The sequence below is a fragment of the Chrysemys picta genome, chromosome 6, assembly GCF_011386835.1.
Source record: "Chrysemys picta bellii isolate R12L10 chromosome 6, ASM1138683v2, whole genome shotgun sequence".
Taxonomy (NCBI): domain Eukaryota; kingdom Metazoa; phylum Chordata; order Testudines; family Emydidae; genus Chrysemys; species Chrysemys picta.
Window position 1 is genome coordinate 45,493,133 of NC_088796.1, and position 22,598 is coordinate 45,515,730.

At 39.5% G+C, this 22,598-nt stretch overlaps 1 protein-coding gene across 3 annotated transcripts in view; it reads right to left on the reverse strand.

Annotated features, from left to right (window-relative positions):
- The window catches only part of PDE8B (phosphodiesterase 8B), a 153,705-nt gene that overhangs the window by 30,487 nt on the left and 100,620 nt on the right, over positions 1–22,598 (reverse strand). For all 3 annotated transcript variants that reach the window (XM_005288297.4, XM_065550073.1, XM_065550074.1), the window contains exons 7-11: positions 15,935–16,013; positions 14,350–14,490; positions 10,244–10,332; positions 9,358–9,418; positions 1,721–1,772 (exon numbers count right to left, since the gene is read on the reverse strand). In XM_005288297.4, coding sequence (XP_005288354.3) covers positions 1,721–1,772; positions 9,358–9,418; positions 10,244–10,332; positions 14,350–14,490; positions 15,935–16,013 — 422 coding nt within the window. The remainder of the gene's footprint in view (positions 1–1,720; positions 1,773–9,357; positions 9,419–10,243; positions 10,333–14,349; positions 14,491–15,934; positions 16,014–22,598) is intronic.

Sequence of the window (22,598 nt, forward strand, 5' to 3'; positions counted from 1 at the left end):
TATCTTACACCATAAAGATCTCAGTGTTTTACAAATATTAATAGACATCCTTAAAAGGTAGGTAAGGGATCACTTCAACCACTACTGGAAAACAGTAACTCTCTAAATGAAACACAGGAGCTATTTAACAGTGCACAGCAACACTACACCATGATTTGGGGCAGGAAAGGTTTAGATACTACACCCAAAAACTCTGATGATGGGGGAAGTATAAGAACCTGAGAAAGTCAAACAGAAAAAGGAAGAAAGCTGTATCTGTTTAAAATGGCAGATCATTTAGATCAATAAAAGAGGACAACCCTAAAAACTGCTCTTGTGCCCCTTCCTCCTCAGATAAAGTACTTTTATTACCTAACAGTGCATATTTTCTGAAAAAGTGAATGTCTTAGCTTTATTTCCTTCTCCCACTTCCCCTGGATACTGGGATACATAGAATAACTTCTGTGACAAACTTTTGGCTGAGAACTTGAACATGATGACTTTCTGCAAGGAGAGTATATGTACAGAATCAGAATCTTAGGACTGGAAGAGACCTCAAGAGGTTGTCTAGTCCAGTCCCCATCACTCAAGGCAGAACTAAATATTACCTAGAACATCCCTGTCTTACCCGCTCTTAAAAATCTCCAACAATGGAGATTCCACAACCTCCCTAGGCAATTTATTCTAGTGCTTAACCACCCTGACAGTTAGGAAGTTTTTCCTAATGTCCAACCGAAACCTCCCTTGTTGCAATTTAAGCCCTTTGCTTCTTGTCCTATCCTCAGAGGTTAACAAGAACAGTTCTTCTCCCTCGTCCTTGTAACAAACTTTTATGTATGTAACTTATTTACATGGAAATTACAAGTAACTGCATAATGAATGCATCTTACATTTCATTCACTAGTAAATTTTAACTGTCCTTAAATGATATAAAGGAAAGTTGAAAAATAGTTAAAATGAATACAATTTGTCTTGTAACCAAACATGACATGGGGTAGGAAACCTAAGAAACGCAAGCAAAGGAATCAATGTCAGATTAGGAATTAGAAAGCAGGAATTCCCAACTTTCAGTCCTGTATTCAACAACATCTCATTCTCAACACCAAGAACACACCAGAACTGGTTCTTTAGAGAAGAGTCAGCCATACATAGACAAGTTTTAGTGACCCATGTGCTTTTCTTCCAGCCCTTTAATGGTCCTAACTTGGAAGTAGGGTGACCAGACAGCAAATGTGAAAAATCGGGACAGGGGTGGGGGATAATAGGTACCTATATAAGAAAAAGACCCCAAAATTGGGACTGTCCCTATAAAATCGGGACATCTGGTCACCCTACTTGGAAGGCATTAGCCCAAATCCTCCATTGGCATAAATCAGTACAGCACCTTTCAGTTCAGGCAGTGGATCTCTGCCAATTTATACCAGCTAAAGATCTGACCCACTATTAAATACAACTACAACCGTTGTATTTTAACTCTGAGCACTGGCTAAGTGCTCTATGCCATAAAATAAAGGTAATATAAAAGTGGGGACTATTATTCAAAACTTGTTTATAAGTGATACACGTTGTTTATCAGTACATTGCCAGTTGGCCTCAGTCAGTCATGGGCCAGCCCTTCTGATGGGGTACCCCATTGGACTGAACAGAATGGAACTACACTGATTTACCCTAGCAAATAATCTGGCCTCATTGTTTTTTTTAAAATGAAGAAGCATATATAGATAAATGATCATATTCTAACCTGCCTGTGAATTGTCTCCTGCATACTTCTCATCACGATGAATCTTGTAGAGCTGAAGTGGTACCAAAAGTAAAATATGTAAAAAGAAAACATTTAAAAGGGTTACATTCAATATGATCCTCAACAAGCACTGTCTGTTCAATTATTTGCAAAAATTCTTTTAAAAAAGATTCCATAGATATAATTGCATTCTAAGAAGAAAGAGCAACAATGTGAGAGGCAACAAGCACATGGCATAGGAAATTACAGATACTGTTGTGCTTTTATGCATTATGAGTGCTTCTCAGTTTGATACCTATGACTGTAAGGGAGCAGACATTCATTTTTAATTGTGTTTTCCTAAGTCAGTCACCCTGAAATATTGACTTCCCTCAATAAAAAGTAAAAAAAATATCAGGTACTTTTTGCCTACTCTACCGTAATTTAAAAACTGCTTTCCTGGTACTGTATAAACCAATTTTGCAAGTACATTTTCAAGGACCAGTGATGCACTGGCCTTGTGAAAAATCTCTTGGGCAGGGAAATTACCTGATTCTGATGAAGTTTGCTGCATGTTCCTGGATAATGTTTAATCATCCTTGTTGATCATAAGATTACTAAGGTCTTTTTTTGCCACTGGAGTGCACCAGATTGCTCCACTCTGTATTTAAAATATTTCTCTTCTTGGGCAAGATATCATCACCCCCTTACTAAGTTTTCACATAAACACCAGATTTCAAATTACACAAATTGAACACTACTCTGTATTATCAATATGCTCTGTATGTTTCCAGGAATAAAGTATACACTTCTCAGGCAGAACAGACTTAACAGAATGTAATTGCCACATCATGTTGCCTCATTCTCTGGTTATGGTTTTTAGAAAGTATTTTTGTTGAAGTGGGATAACAAGTGAACAGATCGCTCAGTCCCACAACCCTCCTCTCTACAGGCACGCACACCCTTATTTATGTGTTGCCAATCAAACACTAAAGGGGAAAGTTTGCTGAAGCCCCTTGTTAAAATAATAGTTGGACATTGTATTTTACTCTAGTCACACCAGTAGTAGAGCTGGGTGAAGTGGTCCGTCCAAAACATTTTTTGCCCAAAAATACAGATTCAGGTTAACTGAAACATTGTGTGAATTCACCAAAATTTTTGGTGACCCACCCTAACACCCCTCAATTTTTTTTTTAAAGTAAGTATCAAAACATGTCAATGTTTTCAAAATGAAACATTTTGATGTTTCGATTAGAAACTACTATAAATTTTGAATTTTACTGTAATTTTAAAAAGATTAAACTCAAAACCAAAACATCTTGTTTGACCCAAAACAAATTCACCAAGTACCACTTTTTTGGTTCAGCCAGCAAACCAAAAAAAAAAAAAAAAAATCGGTTATTCACAGAACTCTAACTAGGAGCTCAGTTTTGCCACCCTTGCTCATGGTGATTAGTACCCTACTCTGATCACACTCCTCATCCATCCTATGCCCATGCATTAGGTTCTGCAGGAGCATGAAGTTTATGGTAGTGAGTTGGTAAGTCACCTGACTTGCTACCACTGAGTTACAGGGAATCATGTGGGGCTGCACCAAGCCCCGAGCAGCCTGCATACTGTGTCTGACATAGCACGCTGCAATAAACAAATGAAGGAGGAGTCACCAAAGAAAGCAATGGGGTATGCAAATGGACATTGCACATTCCCTAGGTCAGCAGAGGCTAGTAGCATGTACATCCCAAGTGTTTTAACCTGTGTCGTCCACACAGCTGCAGCAGTTTGCCCTGCCAGCTGCATTCAACCAAGGAATGTGGCAGCTCACACAGGACACAAATGGTCAGCTAACCCTCAGTATCCTTTTGGGAAAGAATTGGTGAGCCCAAGGACAGTGCTAGTGCATCCCCAGCCACACTGAGGAGACAGGGCCGCTCAAGGCTTCACAATGCAAGTGAAGGCAGACTTTTCCAAGGACTTCTAGGATCACTGTAGGCCCCTCTGGGTTGTAATGTCAAACCTGTCCCTTTTACATCCCCAGGGGGGTGCAGTAGAAGCCATCCCCATGCCTTATGCCCACAAAATGTACTGCAAGGGCATGACATAGCTTACACCATTATAGGAGTAGCCTGCACCGTCACCTGGGCTCCACATGGCCTGCCTCATAGCCCTCTGCGAGCAGTCCCATCAACAGGACTACTTACGTAGTACGATACGACTCTCTGTGGGTGCAGGTGGCAGCACTGGGCCCCAAATGAGGGATAGAGCCTGCTTAATCGTTCACATCCACCATGCTGAAAAGAAGGGGCAGGGGAGAAGAGGCAGAAACAGCTACAAGGAGCTAACTATTTCACAGTGGTTATTCAGCATGAATAATGCCAGAAGGGTTACAATAGCCTAAACAGAATATCCTTGGATCAAAGAATGTTTTGCTGGGTTAGATCTTTGTTATGGCCTAAAGCAATATGCCAGGGCAAAGTATTGTGTGAAATGATGCCACGTCAAATGTTGTATCAGTGAAAGCATGTGAGATACTTAACAACTATCAAATGTTTTTCACAAAAATTTCTGCTGGGGCAAGGAGGCTTTTTTTTTGGGGGGGGGGGCTAAAATAATTCAAGGAGTTTCGACAAGCTTTACCGCAATGTCGAGGTGATGTTTACCATGCACATCCCACTGCTAGTGTGCGCAAAAACAGCTGCTGTGGGCTCAAACTGAAAGTTCTCTGGGGAATAGTTTGAACCCTTAGGGAATCAAATTCCTAGACTATACGGACAAAGGTGAGCATTGTGATAATCTAATCTGATCACCTGCATAACACAGGCCATAGGATTTGGGTGAATTCATTCCTATTTGAACTAGAGTACACCTTTCAGAAAAACAGCCAATCTTGATTTTAAAGTGTCTAGTGATGAAGACTCCACCACAACCCTTGGTTAATTGTTCCACTGATTAATTACCCTGACTGTTAAAAACGTGCACCTTATTTCTAGTTTGAATTTGTCCAGCTTCAACTTCCAGCCACTGGATTGTGTTATACCTTTGTCTGCAAAGGCAAAGGCTCTTCAATTATAAAATTTGTTTCCCATACAAATATTTATACATTGCGATCAAGTCATCCCTTAACCATCTCTTCTGTCTTTACCGCACAACTGCGGGGGACACCTCAGTGGTCACCCTGTTTAATAGGAAGCCTCCATCCACTATTGCTGTCAGTGCCCAAGTAAAAGATACATACTAGTTCTGAATACATTCCCCCTTCCCTCAGCCATTCTTCCCCCTGCAGGCAAGAATCCCCCCAGCTGGCCTGAAAGAACAAGGGAGATTACACATTTAATGTTGAGCCAATTGGTTGCTAGGGGAGAGGCAGGTGGGAATTTGCAGGTGTGCAAACCTCAGGCTGGATACTACAAGGCCCCAATTCAACAAAGCATGTATTAAGCCTGTGCTTCTTTTTAAGCACGAGTAATGAATTCCCATTCACAAATCTTTACTTCTGGGTACAAGATTATAGTAAAGACTATAGTATAGTAAAGTTTTCTATGCACAAATCCTTCATATATTTTTTTCTATGTAACAAGTCTGGTGTACAAATACATACCTTAGAGACTACCACGTAGAAACCTATCTACAAGGACATCCCTGATGAAGTGTAACAAATGGCAAAAAACAAATTTAATTTAATTTTCACATTTTAAAAAAAGTGGACAATGCATGAGAATGTAAGCAGCTGTGTGTGTCTGTGTGTAAAGTCTGAAGTGTTAAATGCAAGCAGTTTTAGGATATATTTTCACTTGGAGCTGGAGGAGTGTCACATTAAGAACTCCTGAATCCCAGCTGGCAAGGGATTCACGGTCATGTAACAGCAACTCCTAGCAGGACTGACAAACTCACTACAACTAACATATTGCTTTCATAGTATTTATCCATAGAGTGTTGTGTAAGATCTTAAACGGAAGCCAGGATCATGCTGGTGAATAATATTGTGTGATGTATGTAGGGATGACATTTAAGGGGCTGTGTATATGTACTGAAAATATACCTTGATACAGACACTCAGGATGTGAGTCACCAGAAGAGACAGGTTTTCACTCAGACCAGGAGTGTTTGTCCATCTAGCAACTGACATGTAAATTAAGCATTGTATTATTTCACAATGGGCTAGGGTTGCCAGGTGTCCTGTTTTCAAGACTGACAATGTGCAAATGTTTAACCCTTAGGGGGAAATCTTCTAATTTATTAAATAGGAAAGATAAGCACTGATAAGTGATAGGATTGTGTTTTACGTTATATCTGTAATCATTTTTGTTTCCACTCATTATCCTTACTCACTATCTCTTAAAACGTAATCCTTGATAATAAACTTATGATTGTTTCACTATAAATATATTTGAGTTCTGAGGTTATAAAGGACCCGATCCCGAGTGGTACCAGTCAAACTGTGTGTGTACTATTCCTTCAGGGACAGCTTACCTGGTAATTTCTGTGCGTCCATTGATAGGGGCTGCATACAGCAGGGACCACTCCAAGGACTTGGGGTTTGGTGTGTGCCTATCACTAGCCTGCACCGAGAGGGTGAGGTCTGTGGAGACACGGAAGACAGTGCTTGTGCTGCCAGAGACTGGTGGTTTCAGGGAGTTGAACCACAGCCGGCACAGACAAGACTGCTTCACACCAAGGGCAGGTGGTGGTGAGATGCCTCACAACATGGGTACCCCAGAAACGTCACAAGGTGTAAATCCCAGCACGAGGCAACATACCTGCTCTAGCTCCGATTGAGCTAGTGTGCACAAAACAGAGCGTAAATAGTGGTGCAAGCTGTGAGTGGGGCTAGCCACCCCAAGTAGGTAACCATCCAAGCTACTACGCAGAACACCATCCTTGTAATAATGTGACTAAATGCCATGACTCATATATTCCATAATTAAAGGCCTTTATTTCATCTGTGACTCTCTCAGCAATAAAAACCATTTGACATCAAGACCATGAACTATGCTTGAACTATAGACGGATTCATACATTATAGACTTATGACAACTTCAGTGGAGTTACTGCAGACTCAAACTGACAGCAAAATCCAGCCCAGTCAATTGCTGATCTTGCTTTTAGGAACAAATTCCCCTTTATGACCATAATTGGATTACAGGGATTGAACAAATGCCCCTGAAGTCCTGTGATTTATTTTTGATGTTGGGTCACTGTTCTGGCCCAAATTTTATTAACATATCCATAATCCCCCAGTCTGTCATTCCGTGTGCTATTGTACAGCTCAGCAAGTAAAAGAATGCAGGTTAATCTAGGTACCTCATCATCAGACAAAAACCTACCAATATGAGGCACACTGGTAGGGAGCACAGCACTAAAAAGTAAGTGGAGATCTGCAGAGCCATGATGTCTGCATAGGACAAGATAGCTCAGTGAAGCTTGGAGGCACCACACTACACCGTGCATGTTACTGCTGTTTCAAAAGGTAGCTGCATGAGCTTTCTCCAAGTTCCTGCTCTCATGCCTGCAAGCTAACTGAACATGCCCCCTTACCACCGGTCATACTAGGTGCAGTATATCCAGGGTTTGGAAACAACCAGTATGTGACCATATGCCTTAGCTAGCTTTAGAGAAGTGCTGATATCTTGTTTTCCATAATCTCAGCTTTCATTTTAACAAATATAAGTCTCTAGCTGTTACGGTTATGAAGAAATCTCAAAAATGCACACCTAGGGTAACCACAGCAGAGACGAGTCTGACTTAAGAACCGAGAAAATAGCGCGGAGAAGAATGACCTGCCCCATTCAGAGAGGGTAGTTCACCATTAGAACTACTTACCAAGGGTCGGGGTAGATTCTCCATCATTGGAGTTATTTAAGTCAAGACTGGATGTTTTTCTAAAAGATATGCTCTAGTTCAAACAGGAATTAATTCAGAGAAGTTTTATGGCCTGTGTTATACAGGAGGTCAGACCAGATGATCACAATGTACCGTCTGGCTTTAAAATCTATCAATCTCAGCATTTATTCATGTGTCCACTGAAAATTTAAATGTCAACACTGTTAACTATTTCATTCCTCATGTGAAAAAGGAGAAGGTGGGTCACAGGTCTGCACAATTTTCTGTGAGTGAGGTCTTGTTTTGATGCCAATTGTGACCGGTGTTTGGATCCCAATCGAAAAGGAGCCAAGCCCAAGGAGCTTAGCAGAGACCATGGATATAGTGAAGCTCCCTGGAGAACCAGGCAACACATGATCAGACAGGGAATATCTGCACAGTGAGCGGTATCTTATTTTGTGAACTTGAATACTGTATTAATCACACATCAAAGAAGCTGTCAAACACCAAATGAAATAAACGAGCAGTGTTGTCTTCCTGAATCTGCACAATAATGTGAAAACTAGCTCTGGGAAGTATGTATGGCCCCATGTATCTCAATGGGGTGTTAGTTCCAAAACCAAACAATTTAAATGTCAACATAAGGCTTGTCAACATTAAGGATACACCCACTTTACACAGAAAAAATATTTTAATTTAATATTTAATTAAACAACACAGGAGACATTGTAATAATTTTATTTTTTACTTCCATTTAATTCTATAAAAAAGATTCAATTTTAATTTTCTTGAGGCTACAAATGAATTTCCAGTCTACCATACTAATGCTGAACAAACACAGAAGTTGGCCCAAAAATTCAGGTTATGCTTGTAAAAGCGTACACTGGATCTTGCTTTCCCTTTGTTTGAACCTATCTTTGCCACCAGAGGGTGCAAATCTGCAATGTCTGAATCCATTGAACAAAATCATTCCTCTCAACTTATTACAAAATAGTCTATTTTTATAAAGAGCAGTTGAATTTGTGGCCGTACCTAAGGACACATTCCCAGCCCCAATGAGCCTGCAATCTAAATAAAAACTCCTTTTGACATTTCTTTCAGGATCGAACGGTGCCTAATATCCTGGTACAAACAAGAGAGGTTCTTAGTTGTGAATTCAAAAGACTAGCTCTTACAGAACCACAGTTCTGTAAGAAAAGATTTTTCTATTGATCAAAGCAAGCTTTATCTAACTTCACTTGAACATAATGGCCTTAGCTTGTTTTTTTCGTAGGTCCTTTAAGCCTCCATGGGTTATGCTTTCTTTTAGGCCTTGATCCTCAAACCTCAAGGGCAGACCCCCATCAGCCTTGTAGAGCCCCCGGAAGTAACATGTCAAGGGAGATGCAAAGGGGTGTCAGGGTCTGCCCATGATAATTAGCTTGAAGGCTGAGGTGCACTTTGTTTGCAAATAACTATTCAAATGTCAGAAATCAAAACCTTCATAATAGATGCTGCTGCCAGCTCTGCCTAGAATATGCTCAATGTTAATTCAGTTTTAGATCCAAGGTTTTATATACAAGGTGGTTTTAGATCTACACTTTTCTGCATATTTTAACTGACTTGTGTCTATCAGGTCAATGAACAGAGAGACTGAAGACTACAGAAAAACAAAAATGAACCGCACAGGATTTTGTTCAAATAAGGGTACATGGTCTTAAAAACCGCCGAAGAGTATCTGACTTTATCTTTTTGTTTTAGAAGTTGTCTAATATACCAGTTGTAAAGAGAAAAGTGGCAAAAGGTTAATGAAAAGGCCTGATAACACAGACATATTACACATTACAAAGGAAATACAGTACCTGTTTATTGTTTTCATTGGTACAACACAGCTTCTTGATGGACACAAAATGTCTAATTTTTCTAACAACACAAATAATTGATTGTTATTAAATTGAATGGTTAAGACAGAAGCAAAACGACATGATTCAATTAGCACACTATTGGCCCTGCTGTCTAAAGCAGAGACCTTAGTGATCATATATGAAAACCAAAAGCATAAACATAATACCAGGTGAAGAGGATTCGTTATATCTCACAGCCAAGTTCTGCCCTTGGATACTCATGTCATTAACTCCTGTGGTAGGAGCATATGCACATCTGAAGGAAGAATTTGACCCTGTGCATAATACGCTGCAATTGTGAGTACATGCAAGCATGTGTACCCATGATGAGAGGAATAGGAAGCCTTTACTCAGACTAATGATCCCCATGAATTGTTCACACTCTGGATTTTGGAGAAGGTAATTTTAAAAGCTGTTTTTATTCTTTTCATGTAGTGTTCACCTAAACATTGGATTTTTGATACGTTTAACACATTTGGCAGTTTTCTGTATTAGTGACGTTGTTACACTTCAATATAATTGCTATTTCTCCTCTTCCCCCTTGTTTTACATGCAATTCTTTGGGCCACAATCTGTGCTGATGTACACAACGAGCAATTGTATGGACTTCAGTGGGGCTGCAATGGATGTACATCACAGAATTTCACCCTTGATTGATCAGCTTTGATAATTTGTTATTGATTCCCTAGGCAGGACACAAAGAATAAGCAATAGCTTACTGTACATTTATCTATGTCACTCTATTACTGAGCACATTGGGGTTTCCATACCAAGCTCGCTGGGGATATAAAATAGTTTGGTTAACACACTACACAAAATAAAGTGTACCTTTTGGGTAACTTACCCGCCCTGACCAATCACAGGTGTTATCCTCACATGTTGTTGGATACTGTCTCCTGATTTTCTTCTTGCATAGTAAACCCCTTGCCATTCCTAAATCAATGTAATGAAAACAGCTTTCAAGGATATTCCAGGTCACATTTAATTAAATAATATACTAGGGTTGTCGATTAATCGCACTTAACTCACACGATTAACTCAACAAAATTTATCGCGACTAATCACAGTTTTAATCACACTGTTAAACAGTAGAATACCAATTGAAATTTATTAAAATATTTTTGGATGTTTTTCTACATTTTCATGTATATTATATTCTGTGTTGTAATTGAAATCAAAGTATATTTGTAATCAAAAATAATATATTTGCACTGTAAAAATGATAAACAAAAGCAATAGTATTTTTCACTTCACCTCATACAAGTACTGTTGTGCAATCTTTGTCGTGAAAGCGCAGCTTACAAATGTAGATTTTTTTTGTTACATAACTGCACTCAAAAACAAAACAATGTAAAACTTTAGAACCTACTAGTCCACTCAGTCCTACTTCTTGTTCAGTCAATCGCTAAGACAAACAAGTTTGTTTGCATTTATAGGAGAAAATGCTGCCCTCTTCTTATTTACAATGTCACCAGAAAGTGAGAACAGGCATTTGTATGGCACTTTTGTAGCCATCATTGCAAGGTATTTACGTGCCAGATATGCCCCTTCATGCTTTGGCCACCATTCCGGAGGACGCGCTTCCATGCTGATGATGCTCGTTAAAAAAAAGAATGCATTAATTAAATTTGTGACTGACCTTGGTGTGGGAGAATTGTATGTCCCCTGCTCTGTTTTTATCTGCATTCTGCCGTATATTTCATGTTATAGCAGTCTCGGATGATGACCCAAGACATGTGTTCATTTTAAGAACACTTCAAGTTCAGATTTGACAAAATGCAAAGAAGGTACCAATGTGAGATTTCTACAAATAGCACAGTACTTGACCCAAGGTTTAAGAAAATGAAGTGCCTTCCAAAATCTGAGAGGGATGAGGTGTGGAGCATGCTTTCAGAAGTCTTAAAAGAGCAACACTCTGACACGGAAACTACAGAACCCGAACCACCAAAAAAGAAAATCAACCTTCTGCTGGTGGCATCTGACTCCGATAATGAAAATGAACATGTGTCAGTCTGCACTGCTTTGGATTGTTATCGAGCAGAACCCATCATCAGCATGGACACATGTCCCCTGGAATGGTGGTTGAAGCATGAAGGGACATATAAATCTTTAGCGCATCTGGCATGTAAATATCTTGCGACGCTGGCTACAACGGTGCCATGCAAATGCTTGTTCTCACTTTCAGGTGACATTTTAAATAAGAAATGGGCAGCATTATCTCCTGTAAATGCAAACAAACTTTTTTGTCTTAGCAATTGGCTGAACAAGAAGTAGGACTGAGTGGACTTGCAGGCTCTCAAGTTTTACATTGTTTTGTTTTTGAATGCAGGTTTTTTTTGTACATAATTCTACATCTGTAAATTCAACTTTCATGATAAAGAGATTGCACTACAGTACTTGTATTAGGTGAATTGAAAAATACTATTTCTTTTGTTTTTTTATAGTGCCAATACTTGTAATCAAAAATAAATATAAAGTGAGTACTGTACACTTTGTATTCTGTGTTGTAATTGAAATCAATATATTTGAAAATGTAGAAAACATCCAAACATATTTAAATAAATGGTATTCTATTATTAACGGTGCGATTAATTTTTTTGATTGCTTGACAGCCCTAGAATATACCCATGATTATTTTTTAAATTCATAATCAGTGGAGAACCTTTCAGAGCACCATGTTTGACACATATTTTACAGAAATAATTGTGGTGTGAAAGTTAGCCAGGCATTTCTTTTGAAAAGGAGTTTATATATAATTCCTACAATTTCTCCTAGAGATACCTACTGTGTTTCCCTCTCCTGACCTCCAGCAGGCAGCATCCTGCTCCACCTCTATCCTGTTTCCACTGTACGTACCTAGGGCCTTTCAGACCAGCACAGGGAAGGGGCAGAATTTGTTAGCGACATGCTTTACTGCGTATTTTACAGACTTTTTTTTGTACATTAATTTTACATGATGGATATGCCCTAACGGCTCCATAATTAAGGTCATAAGAAGATAAAAATCAAGCTGGTCAAAAAAAGTGAAAAAAATGTGTAATGAAAAAAAGGACTCCAACACCCTCCCTCCCACCGCAAAAAAAAGAAAGAAAAAAACAAACTAAAAACTAAACACCTTTCAAAACTGGAAGGTTTTTCAGCCAGCTCTATACTGGGTAAACAAACAAAAGCAAATCCAGAATGAATTTTTCATGATACTTATGGGGGGGCGGGGGAGTCCCTTTTCCTGTTGGAAAAAGTTAAATTTTTTCAACTAGCTCTAGATTGGAATTTAAAGCAGGATGAAAATCCCTCTGTTTCATACTAATGATTGAATTATGCTCTTAAATTTAACACAATAAGTCTCCAGAAAACAATTTAACACAATATTTTTTAAATAACTAACACCAGTAGGAACATTTTAAAAAGCTATTTCACTTTGAAATTCCCTTCACTTTCCACCCTCAGGAGCCTCATTATTTTTAAGATCCCTCTACCAAAAAAAAGTGACCAGAGGTTCCAGATTTCACACAAGCACCGACAGTAACAATATCTCAGGGCTAAGGTGGATTTAAACTTTTAAACAAAGACATTCTCCTTATTCATCATAATCCACTGTAGCCCAACGAAGAAAAGTCAACAGGCCAGCAGTGTTGCTAACTCTCATGATTTATCATGTCTTCTGTTTTTCTTAAAGATAGGGTCATGTGATTACATGAGAATCTCAGCTTTAATTTAAAAGACTCTGTCCTTCATGGTTGTAGAGAAGGACTGGAAAATGTGACCACAAAGGCTAAAAAACAGAAGGAAAATACTCTCCCCCCCCCCCCCCCCAAACAATTAGTATTTTAAAAATTTTTTAAGCCCGTCTCATGGTTTTTGACTATCTGAGGTTGGCAGTATTGAAAGCAGTCAGATTTGCCAGCTACTTCTGTTCTCAGAAGCTGTCTGGTCTGCCTCCCTAAGTCCTTACTGTGCTGATCCCATATTCCCTTTACCAGTCCTGAATGGTGAGACAGGCTCACTCACTAGGAAATCCTGACCCTTCCCAACCCTGCTGTTTATCCTCATCCTCCCTGCAAATCATTGGCCGTTAAGGTCTCCACTAAGCACTGCTCTCTGGTATCTCTAGGAGCAGACTCTGGAAGTCACAGGCTAGTGTTTGGGGGTGGGTCTGTGCATGGAAGGAATCATGGGGTTAGGGCTATGGGTGGATCTGAATCTCTCCCATTTAAGTGAAGAACACAACACCTATTGACTTCAATGTGTGCAGTTTAGGTCAAAAGTGACGTCTCCACAATAAGAAATCAACAAGGTCTGTCAGCTTTGCTGGTTGCCTCTGAATAGCCCAAAACTGAACAACAGAAGTCACTTTTGGCATCTGTAGATGAGCTCTCTATTGGAATATGGCACACTGGGGGAACGATGTAGTAGGAAATGCCATTTTCATGGCCAGACAGACAAGAACTTTAAATGGTACACTAAAAGAGTAATCCCAGATCCTGGGCTGTGCCTGTGTTGTGTTTGGTACAGCTTGGAGCAGGGAGAGGAGAAGGTCAAAAGGCATCATTAAGCCACATTTATCATCCCCTGGCCTCCCAATCTTGGGGCAGCAGACTAGCAGTCCAGCCCCTGGCATAAAGTAGAGCAGCCTCTAGGCTACTCCACTTTGTGCTGGCTGCCCACAGAGCAATTAGGGTAGCTGGGCCTCATCAGAGCACAGGGATTCCCTTTGTAAAGGGGACTCAGAGGTGGGTGTCATTGAAACAGTGGCGCTGTGCCACCAGAGGATTCCCCAGAGGACTAGATTCTCAGGTTTGCCAGTTCCTTTGTAGAGCAGGGACCAAGTTCTGGCCCCACATACATGATTTATCAGAAGAACTGGGACATGTCACATTTTCAGTCCAGAAGAACATAACATGGCAACATAGAAATAGAATATTTTGTATAATTTTATCATTATTTACCTACCTTTCCTTTTTTGATACACATATTGATAGTGTCTAAAAGGTCTGCACGGTTTTTATCACTTTTTGGTAGCTCAGTAAGCTCCTTTCCCATAAGCTCTCCCTTGTGATAGCCCATCATCCGTTCAAAGGCTGGGTTAACATACTGTCAAAATAGAGGTCCTTAAATTTTAGTCCAGCAAGTACTTAGAGAAAAGCTGTACTCAAACCTAAATATAAAAGTGTTCTGTGATACAAAGTAAAATGCCCTACTGTACATTATACCAATACATTTTTGCTGTAAGAATGCACATAGTATAGCCCAGACTATTCCTCTTACGAAACCAAGGAACTTGCTGATGGGCCTGACCTTGCTCCTGCTAAAGTCAATAGGGTTTTGAATGGGTCCCAATTTATGTGTAACATGTGAAGAAGCAGAAATAAGACAAGGGACTGCAAATTAATGCAGAATTTGTCCAAAGTTCTTTAATTAAAAACCAAAACCAAACCAACATATCTTATTCAATATGCCAGAATTAGAGCTGGGTGAATTATTCATAGCAAATAATTTAATCATTTTCTCTGCCAATTATCCATTAACAATGATTAAAAAAAAAAAAAAACCCTACAAATAAGTATCCGTGGGTTTTAAAGACACAAGATTCTTAAACAATCAAACTTACTCACAAAAGTTTCATCAAACAAATAAAAAGGCTTGCAAGTGCTGTACTGCTAAAGCAAAGACATGATTTTCATTCCAAAGAATATCCTCAACTATTGCCATATTTGCTCAGCATTAATGGATCTGTAGCTGAAGGCCTAAAGTATGTCCTGTGAAAACAGCAATTTGAATTCTGATGCTACCGGTCAAATTATGTATTGCACAACTGCTGTAAATGTTGTCCATTTTCTGGAACTTGTATTACATCACATTACAAAGTGTCCCATTTTGATTTGCACTGTTAGCCATGCTAACAGAAATAACAAGCATCAAGGAGTCATGAGGAAAGACAGTGAAAGGGAGAAATAGTGGGGGGGGGGGGGGGGGGGGGGGGGGGGGGAGGGAAATGGCCTTGCTATTCATCCTGCACATCAGAGATAGTCTGTATGAGGCCATAACCGCACTCATGTAGTGGGGTGTCCATCCTCGTGCTTTTGATGCCAAGTATCATGGAAGTGACAAAAATTACAAAAAAGTTCTCAAATTAGGGAGAGGAGAGGGGCAAAAGAACAATGAAATAAAAATTATATAAATACTTGCCTGTCAAGGCCATCTTACTCTGTTATATACTATACATTATGTACTATATGTTATGTACTCTGTTATGTACTCTGCTGTAAATGTATTACTTTATTAGGATTTTTCACAATCAATTTTTCTGGCTTTGTATTAAGAAGTCATAATGCAAAATACTGGGAACAGCTTTTAAATCATATTTCTGATAGCTCAATGAAGGAAAGACCTTACATATACAGCAAATGGTAATATGCAAAGAAACAAGTAGATCATCATATTTGCTTTCATTTATTAAAGCTTTCCAACAGGCAATGAAATCAAAACATGAAAATACAGCAAAGCATAAGGAATAAAGGAGACAGATTTTCCATACCTGAATAACATGATCTTCACTGGTTATTTCTATAGCTTCATGACAATGTTCTAGTGCTGTAAACACTGAATTACAAGCCCTGCAATTAGCAAATGAATCACATTAGTTTTACCAATATTACAATTGTCACTGGTAACTATAGTATGCAATTACGCTGTATTTATCAGTGGGTGATTCACGTACAAAATCTGTTTTGACAAAACCATGTAATCATCTCTATTATAATAACTGAAAATTCAGTTTTCCAACATTTCTGACATTCAAGTGATTTTATTGTTATTCACAATATAAAAGTTACCATGGGTACTACCTCTTCTTAATAGCAAGTTCTCTTTTCTGAACACACTTTAAACTGAACAACCAGAGTGTGTATGGAGGGGGTGTATTATTGGGGAAACAGTGGATGTGAAATTTTATAAAGAAGTCTGCCTTCCAGTTTGGGTCTCTACAGAAGGCCTGTGGCACTGCTAATAAAAGGCTGGACAAATTTCTGTTCAGTGTTTCAGAACAAGTAGAAAGCATGAAGCCATTTCAGTGGCTTAACACATGCAGAAGATACTCAGCATTTCTGTTGAGCTGACGATCTTTTATATGGCAGATATTAGTTACATTCATTACATTAAGTATGCAAAAACAAAAACCGTAGTGCTTTAGATTATAGTTTAGTCAGGGCCAAGGTTAAAAAAGCAACATTTCAGTTTTCAGGCATGTGTATCTTGCGAACAATACACAAATTGCCAAGGGAACCCAACAAAAGTCTCTCCCGAATTGATCACCACTTTATAAAGGATGCCCTGGCAACCAAAACAGCTTCATTATGTATGGGGTTTTTTTTGTATCACATAATACAGTTAATTTAGTTTGAAGTGTTGGGGGCCCCCCTTGGTGATCTACTAGTAGCTAAAAGAGACATGAAGTAAGTCTCCCTGCAAGAAAACAAATTGGCATGTTTTAATTGCTCCCATGTTATTATTCAGACCAAAATATTTGGTTTCAGGAACTTTAATAGGGGCTCAAACCAGAAATTCAAAATTTTTCTTTGATTTGTATGTAACTCCTGCTGAAGTCAATGGGCCAAATCCTGGGTCCTTTGGAAGGATTCAATGGCAGCAGAACCTGTCAAGTTCTTTTGTGTGGAGAGGGTCCAAGCTAGGAAGACAATACTCTCCCTCCCTTACAGTGATCATATGTCCAGTCTTAGACTTTCATATGGCTTCCCATGGATCCTAGGAGCTTATTTCAGGACACCTGAAATGTCTCAGTTTTCCTTTCAGCAGTCAACGTTCCAAAAAACACCAGTAAGCCTACAATTGTTTGTTCAAGACATATTGCTATACCAAGCAAAAATGTTTCCGGTAAACAAAGAGCAAAACAATCCCATGAAATGAGTGTGATGAAAAGCATTTGGAGTGAAGAGAAAAGTCAAGTGAACATAAACACCATCAAACTGTGATGCTGGAAGACCTGGTGCCAGCTCATGCCAAGGCCCTAGGCCTCACTGAAAACTGACAAATGATTAACTGGAAACCAGTCTGGCTCACCTGTGTGTTAGCATGGTTAAAACAGATGTTAAGTTTATAAGAATGTGTTTAGTATTTGGACTTTATGAAATGTGTGAGTTGTTGCATTAATTAATCTCACTTCAATCACCTCTATCCCATGTTATAAAGGTAATATTTAAATGTTTTCTCTGTAACTATAAAGATATTAGCTATGAAGCTGGACACCCCCTACAGTCAGGAGAGAAGCATTACCATGTAGTCCACGAAAGCTTATGCTCTAATAAATTTGTTAGTCTCTAAGGTGCCACAAGTACTCCTGTTCTTTTTTCATGTATGAAATAGTTTACCACAAGAGGTGTCATCTCCTGCCCAACAAGAGAAGGCCTATTGGTAACAGACGAACCCTTGTGGAAGATCAGTGGACAAAAGGCTTCATTGATTGCTCCCTATACCCCCATGAAGAGGGGATGTGCACAAACCCTCATCCCATCAAAGTTTGAACTCTGGGGGAAGGGAATAACAATCCCTGATATGCATCACTATGCTGCTTGGAATTTGGAGAAGGCGACATTTCTAAGCTTAAACAAGGGATCCCCAAGCAGATTAGCTTGGGTTAGATCTAAAGGACACAGAGTTTGCACATTACAGCAGTTACAGTCATAGGTTTCAAAAGGTAATAGAAACTCATGTGAGTTATTAACAGGATCCCTGATAATGTCACAGCTAACCTGGTGGCTGAACTTTGTGATTTTGTCCTCACCCACAACTATTTCACATTTGGGGACAATATATACCTTCAAGTCAGCGGCACTGCTATGGGTACCCGCATGGCCCCACAATATGCCAACATTTTTATGGCTGACTTAGAACAACGCTTCCTTAGCTCTCGTCCCCTAACGCCCCTACTCTACTTGCGCTACATTGATGACATCTTCATCATCTGGACCCATGGAAAAGAAGCCCTTGAGGAATTTCACCATGATTTCAATAATTTCCATCCCACCATCAACCTCAGCCTAGATCAATCCACACAAGCGGTCCATTTCCTGGACACTACTGTGCTAATAAGCGATGGTCACATAAATACCACCCTATATCGGAAACCTACTGACCGCTACACTTACCTACATGCCTCCAGCTTCCATCCAGGACACACCACACGATCCATTGTCTACAGCCAAGCCCTAAGATATAACCGCATTTGCTCCAATCCCTCGGATAGAGACAAGCACCTACAAGATCTCTATCAAGCATTCTTAAAACTACAATACCCACCTGCTGAAGTGAAAAAACAGATTGACAGAGCCAGACGAGTACCCAGAAGTCACCTCCTACAAGACAGGCCCAACAAAGAAAATAACAGAACACCACTAGCTGTCACCTTCAGCCCCCAACTAAAACCTCTCCAGCGCATCATCAGAGATCTACAACCTATCCTGAAAGATGATCCTTTACTCTCTCAGATCTTGGGAGACAGACCTGTCCTCGCTTACAGACAACCCCCGAACCTAAAGCAAATACTCACCAGCAACCACACATCACTGAACAAAACCACTAACCCAGGAACCTATCCTTGTAACAAACCCCGATGCCAACTCTGTCCACATATCTATTCCAGTGACATCATCATAGGACCTAATCACATCAGCCATACCATCAGGGGCTCGTTCACCTGCACATCTACCAATGTGATATATGCCATCATGTGCCAGCAATGCCCCTCTGCCATGTACATTGGCCAAACTGGACAGTCTCTACGCAAAAGAATTAATGGACACAAATCTGACATCAGGAATCAAAATACTCAAAAACCAGTGGGAGAACACTTTAACCTGTCTGGTCATTCAGTGACAGACCTGCAGGTGGCTATATTACAACAGAAAAACTTCAAAAACAGACTCCAACGAGAAACTGCTGAGCTAGAATTGATATGCAAACTAGACACAATCAACTCCGGTTTGAATAAAGACTGGGAATGGCTGAGCCATTACAAACATTGAATCTATCTCGCCTTGTAAGTATTCTCACACTTGTTATCTAACTGTCTGTACTGAGCTAGCTTGATTATCACTTCAAAAGTTTGTTTTCTCTTAATTAATTGGCCTCTCAGAGGTGGTAAGACAACTCCCACCTGTTTATGCTCTCTGTCTGTGTGTGTATATATATCTCCTCAATATATGTTCCATTCTATATGCATCCGAAGAAGTGGGCTGTAGTCCACGAAAGCTTATGCTCTAATAAATTTGTTAGTCTCTAAGGTGCCACAAGTCCTCCTGTTCTTCTTTTTGCGGATACAGACTAACACGGCTGCTACTCTGAAACTTTTCATGTGAGTGTATGTTTACCTGCCTTAAACTTGCAAATAACTCTCATTTCTTTTTCCTAGTTAATAAATCTTTAGTTTATTATAGGATTGGCTACCAGTGGTGTCTTTGGTGAGAGATACGTGAGGTCTCTACCAAGAGCCAATGGCCTACTGATCATAATAAATCACTGTGAAATGTATGTACAGACAATATTAAAGGAGTTATGGCTCTGTACAGAAAATTATTTTCTTGAAGCAAGTAACCAGGAGGTGACATGTCTCAGGTTACTTTCAAGCAGGATGTAACAGACGCTTCTCTCTCTGTCTGGCCATCTGTGTATTGGGCATTGCATATCTCACAATGGATGTCTGTTTGCATACTGAGCCAAATACTAATCAAGAAATTGCAAAATCTTCAAGAGAGGAAATTTTACATCCTAAATCTTTCACCGAGGAGGCAAGCGGACAGCGTGACTTGTCTCATGAATGGAAGTTCACAGCCAAGCCTGTCTGTAAAACACTTCAAGGGCTTTGGGTGAGCATTGCTCTGTAAGACATGAAAGTATCTAGTTAAGCAAGTCTAGGTTCTAGAATGTGTGTTATGATTTTGATACATAATCAACTGTTTCCAATACCTTTACTTGCAAATCACTAGAATCTCTCTACTTTGTTAAATAAAAACTTACTTGTTTTCACTATAAACATACCTAAGTGTTTAGCAGAGCGGTGATCTGAGGTGAAACACATACTCTGGGCCGTACAGCTTCTTTGGAAGTAGCGATTCTGTGAATACTCCAAGTGTCCAGTGGAACAGGGGCTGGACACTCCATGGAGATGTGTGGGCGGTCTGGGGTGTTCCTGCATAGGCCTAGAGGGCAGGACTTGTGTTGCCTGTGACTGGTGGAGGCAGGGAGCTGACCCTCATCAGGCACAGACAAAGCTTCCTCATGCTAAGGGCAGGTGGTAGTGAGGTGCCCACAACCTTGGGTACCCTTGGGAATTTGTTGTGAGAATGTGTATATATATATATACACAATATATACACATATATATATATATATAATAGTACTATAGTAAATGAAACAATGAATTCACACTTGGATAATGTTGATCACTAATTTGGCTCTTGAACCACTGAGGTCTGAGTATCACGAAGTTAACTGAAGCTGTCTCTGGGGGCTGATGTCTGCATTGGCAGTAGCAAACCAAAAAGTGTTGCAGCCATACATTAAATGCCTTTTTGAGATCATTCTCAGTTACAGTTGTGGATTTAAAACCTAGTAGAGTCAAACTGAGAGGTGTGGGAAAGGTGTAAAATACACACCAGTGATATTGAAGTGGGTGGAAATAGGTTTAAGTGGGACTAAGTTTATGTAACTTATGCCTTACAAAGCAAGAAAATTGTGTAAATTCAAGTCCGGGGTCAGTCTGCTTTAACTTGCATCTTCTTACACCCTCGTGTTAGGTGCTTCCCTACCCCCCCCCCCCCCCAACACACACACACATCTTCTTGTTCCTCAATGTTAGTTACAGCAACTTGGATCCACTTAGAGCTTGTCTACATGGTGCAGTATAGTGTGACAGTAGAGTGTGTTTTATAAAGCTTACTAACTTGCTGAACGCTAACTGTTCCATGTAGACCCTGCTTGTGAATATGAAAAGGCACCAGTTTGTTTGAAACAGAGCTACGTTAACGCAGTCTCTGTGGTCCAAATTCAGAGGTGATATTGAGGTGCAACTCACATTAAGTGGATGAAAATACCAACAAAGTTTATTTGATTAAAGACAAATTGCTTTCCAAATTATTTCTTTAAGTGGAAGGCATTTTTTTAAGAGTTATGCAGACGCAAAAAAGCAGTGCTTTAGTATTAATTTTTTTGTTGTGGCTTGTAAAACTACGGAAAACTGAAAAAGAAAGGGGAGAGCACAGCTCAGTTCCTTTAAATAATCTAGGTGAAAGGATATCGGTAGATTTGGTAGATTAATTACCTCCAGAGACTAACATGTTGGCTTCAAAATGTAATGAGGACTTTAAGCTTTCTTTGGCTGATGGCTTTATTTTCAATAAAGCTGCAGAAAAATGTAATAATCAATATGAGTCATGTTCCCTGGATTTGGGAATTCAATTACTTATATTAATTATTAATACTGTTCATGCAGAGGTGTTCAGGCTGTATTAGTGTTCTGTCCTTGGAAGCTATAATTCTACATATTAAAACATCCTGTTTTTGTACTCTTTAAACAAGCAGGATGTAATGATTATTGGAAAAGGAAACAAATGAAAACAGAACAGGAAGTATGAGGGCATATTCAATGTGCTGACATGAAATGAATGCCTATTGACCTTTTTAATAATTCTTTGTTTTTTTATTCCTGTACATTCCAGACAAGTGCTAGATGACAGATGCAAGTGCCTAGGAAGTTTTAAGCCTAGAGGGTGCAAAAAGACTAATTAAGTTAATTTCTTATCTGAGAATAGTTAAGTAGGTTATTTTCAGTATTTAGAGTTTCTGGCAGGATTCTGACTTTGCACACTGCTGGGCAAGGGGTTTCTATTATTATAGTACATACTGAGTTTGGAGGTGGTAGTCTGAAAATTACATCAAATTATCTGGAAAGGTTTCCTTTTACACTGTCATTACAGATTATATTCCATTAGCCTTATCACAGACTACAGATACTGTATATAGGCTATATTAATCTTTTGGTAAAGGCTAAGTTTTGTATTACACTTATTTTGAATTCTGCATTCCTCTACTTTCACACTGTAGTAACTGGTGTGCCCTTCCAAGCACCATCCAATAGTACGCAACTTTAAAAATTCACAAGTGCTTTATTTTCCTGATGAGCCTGCTTA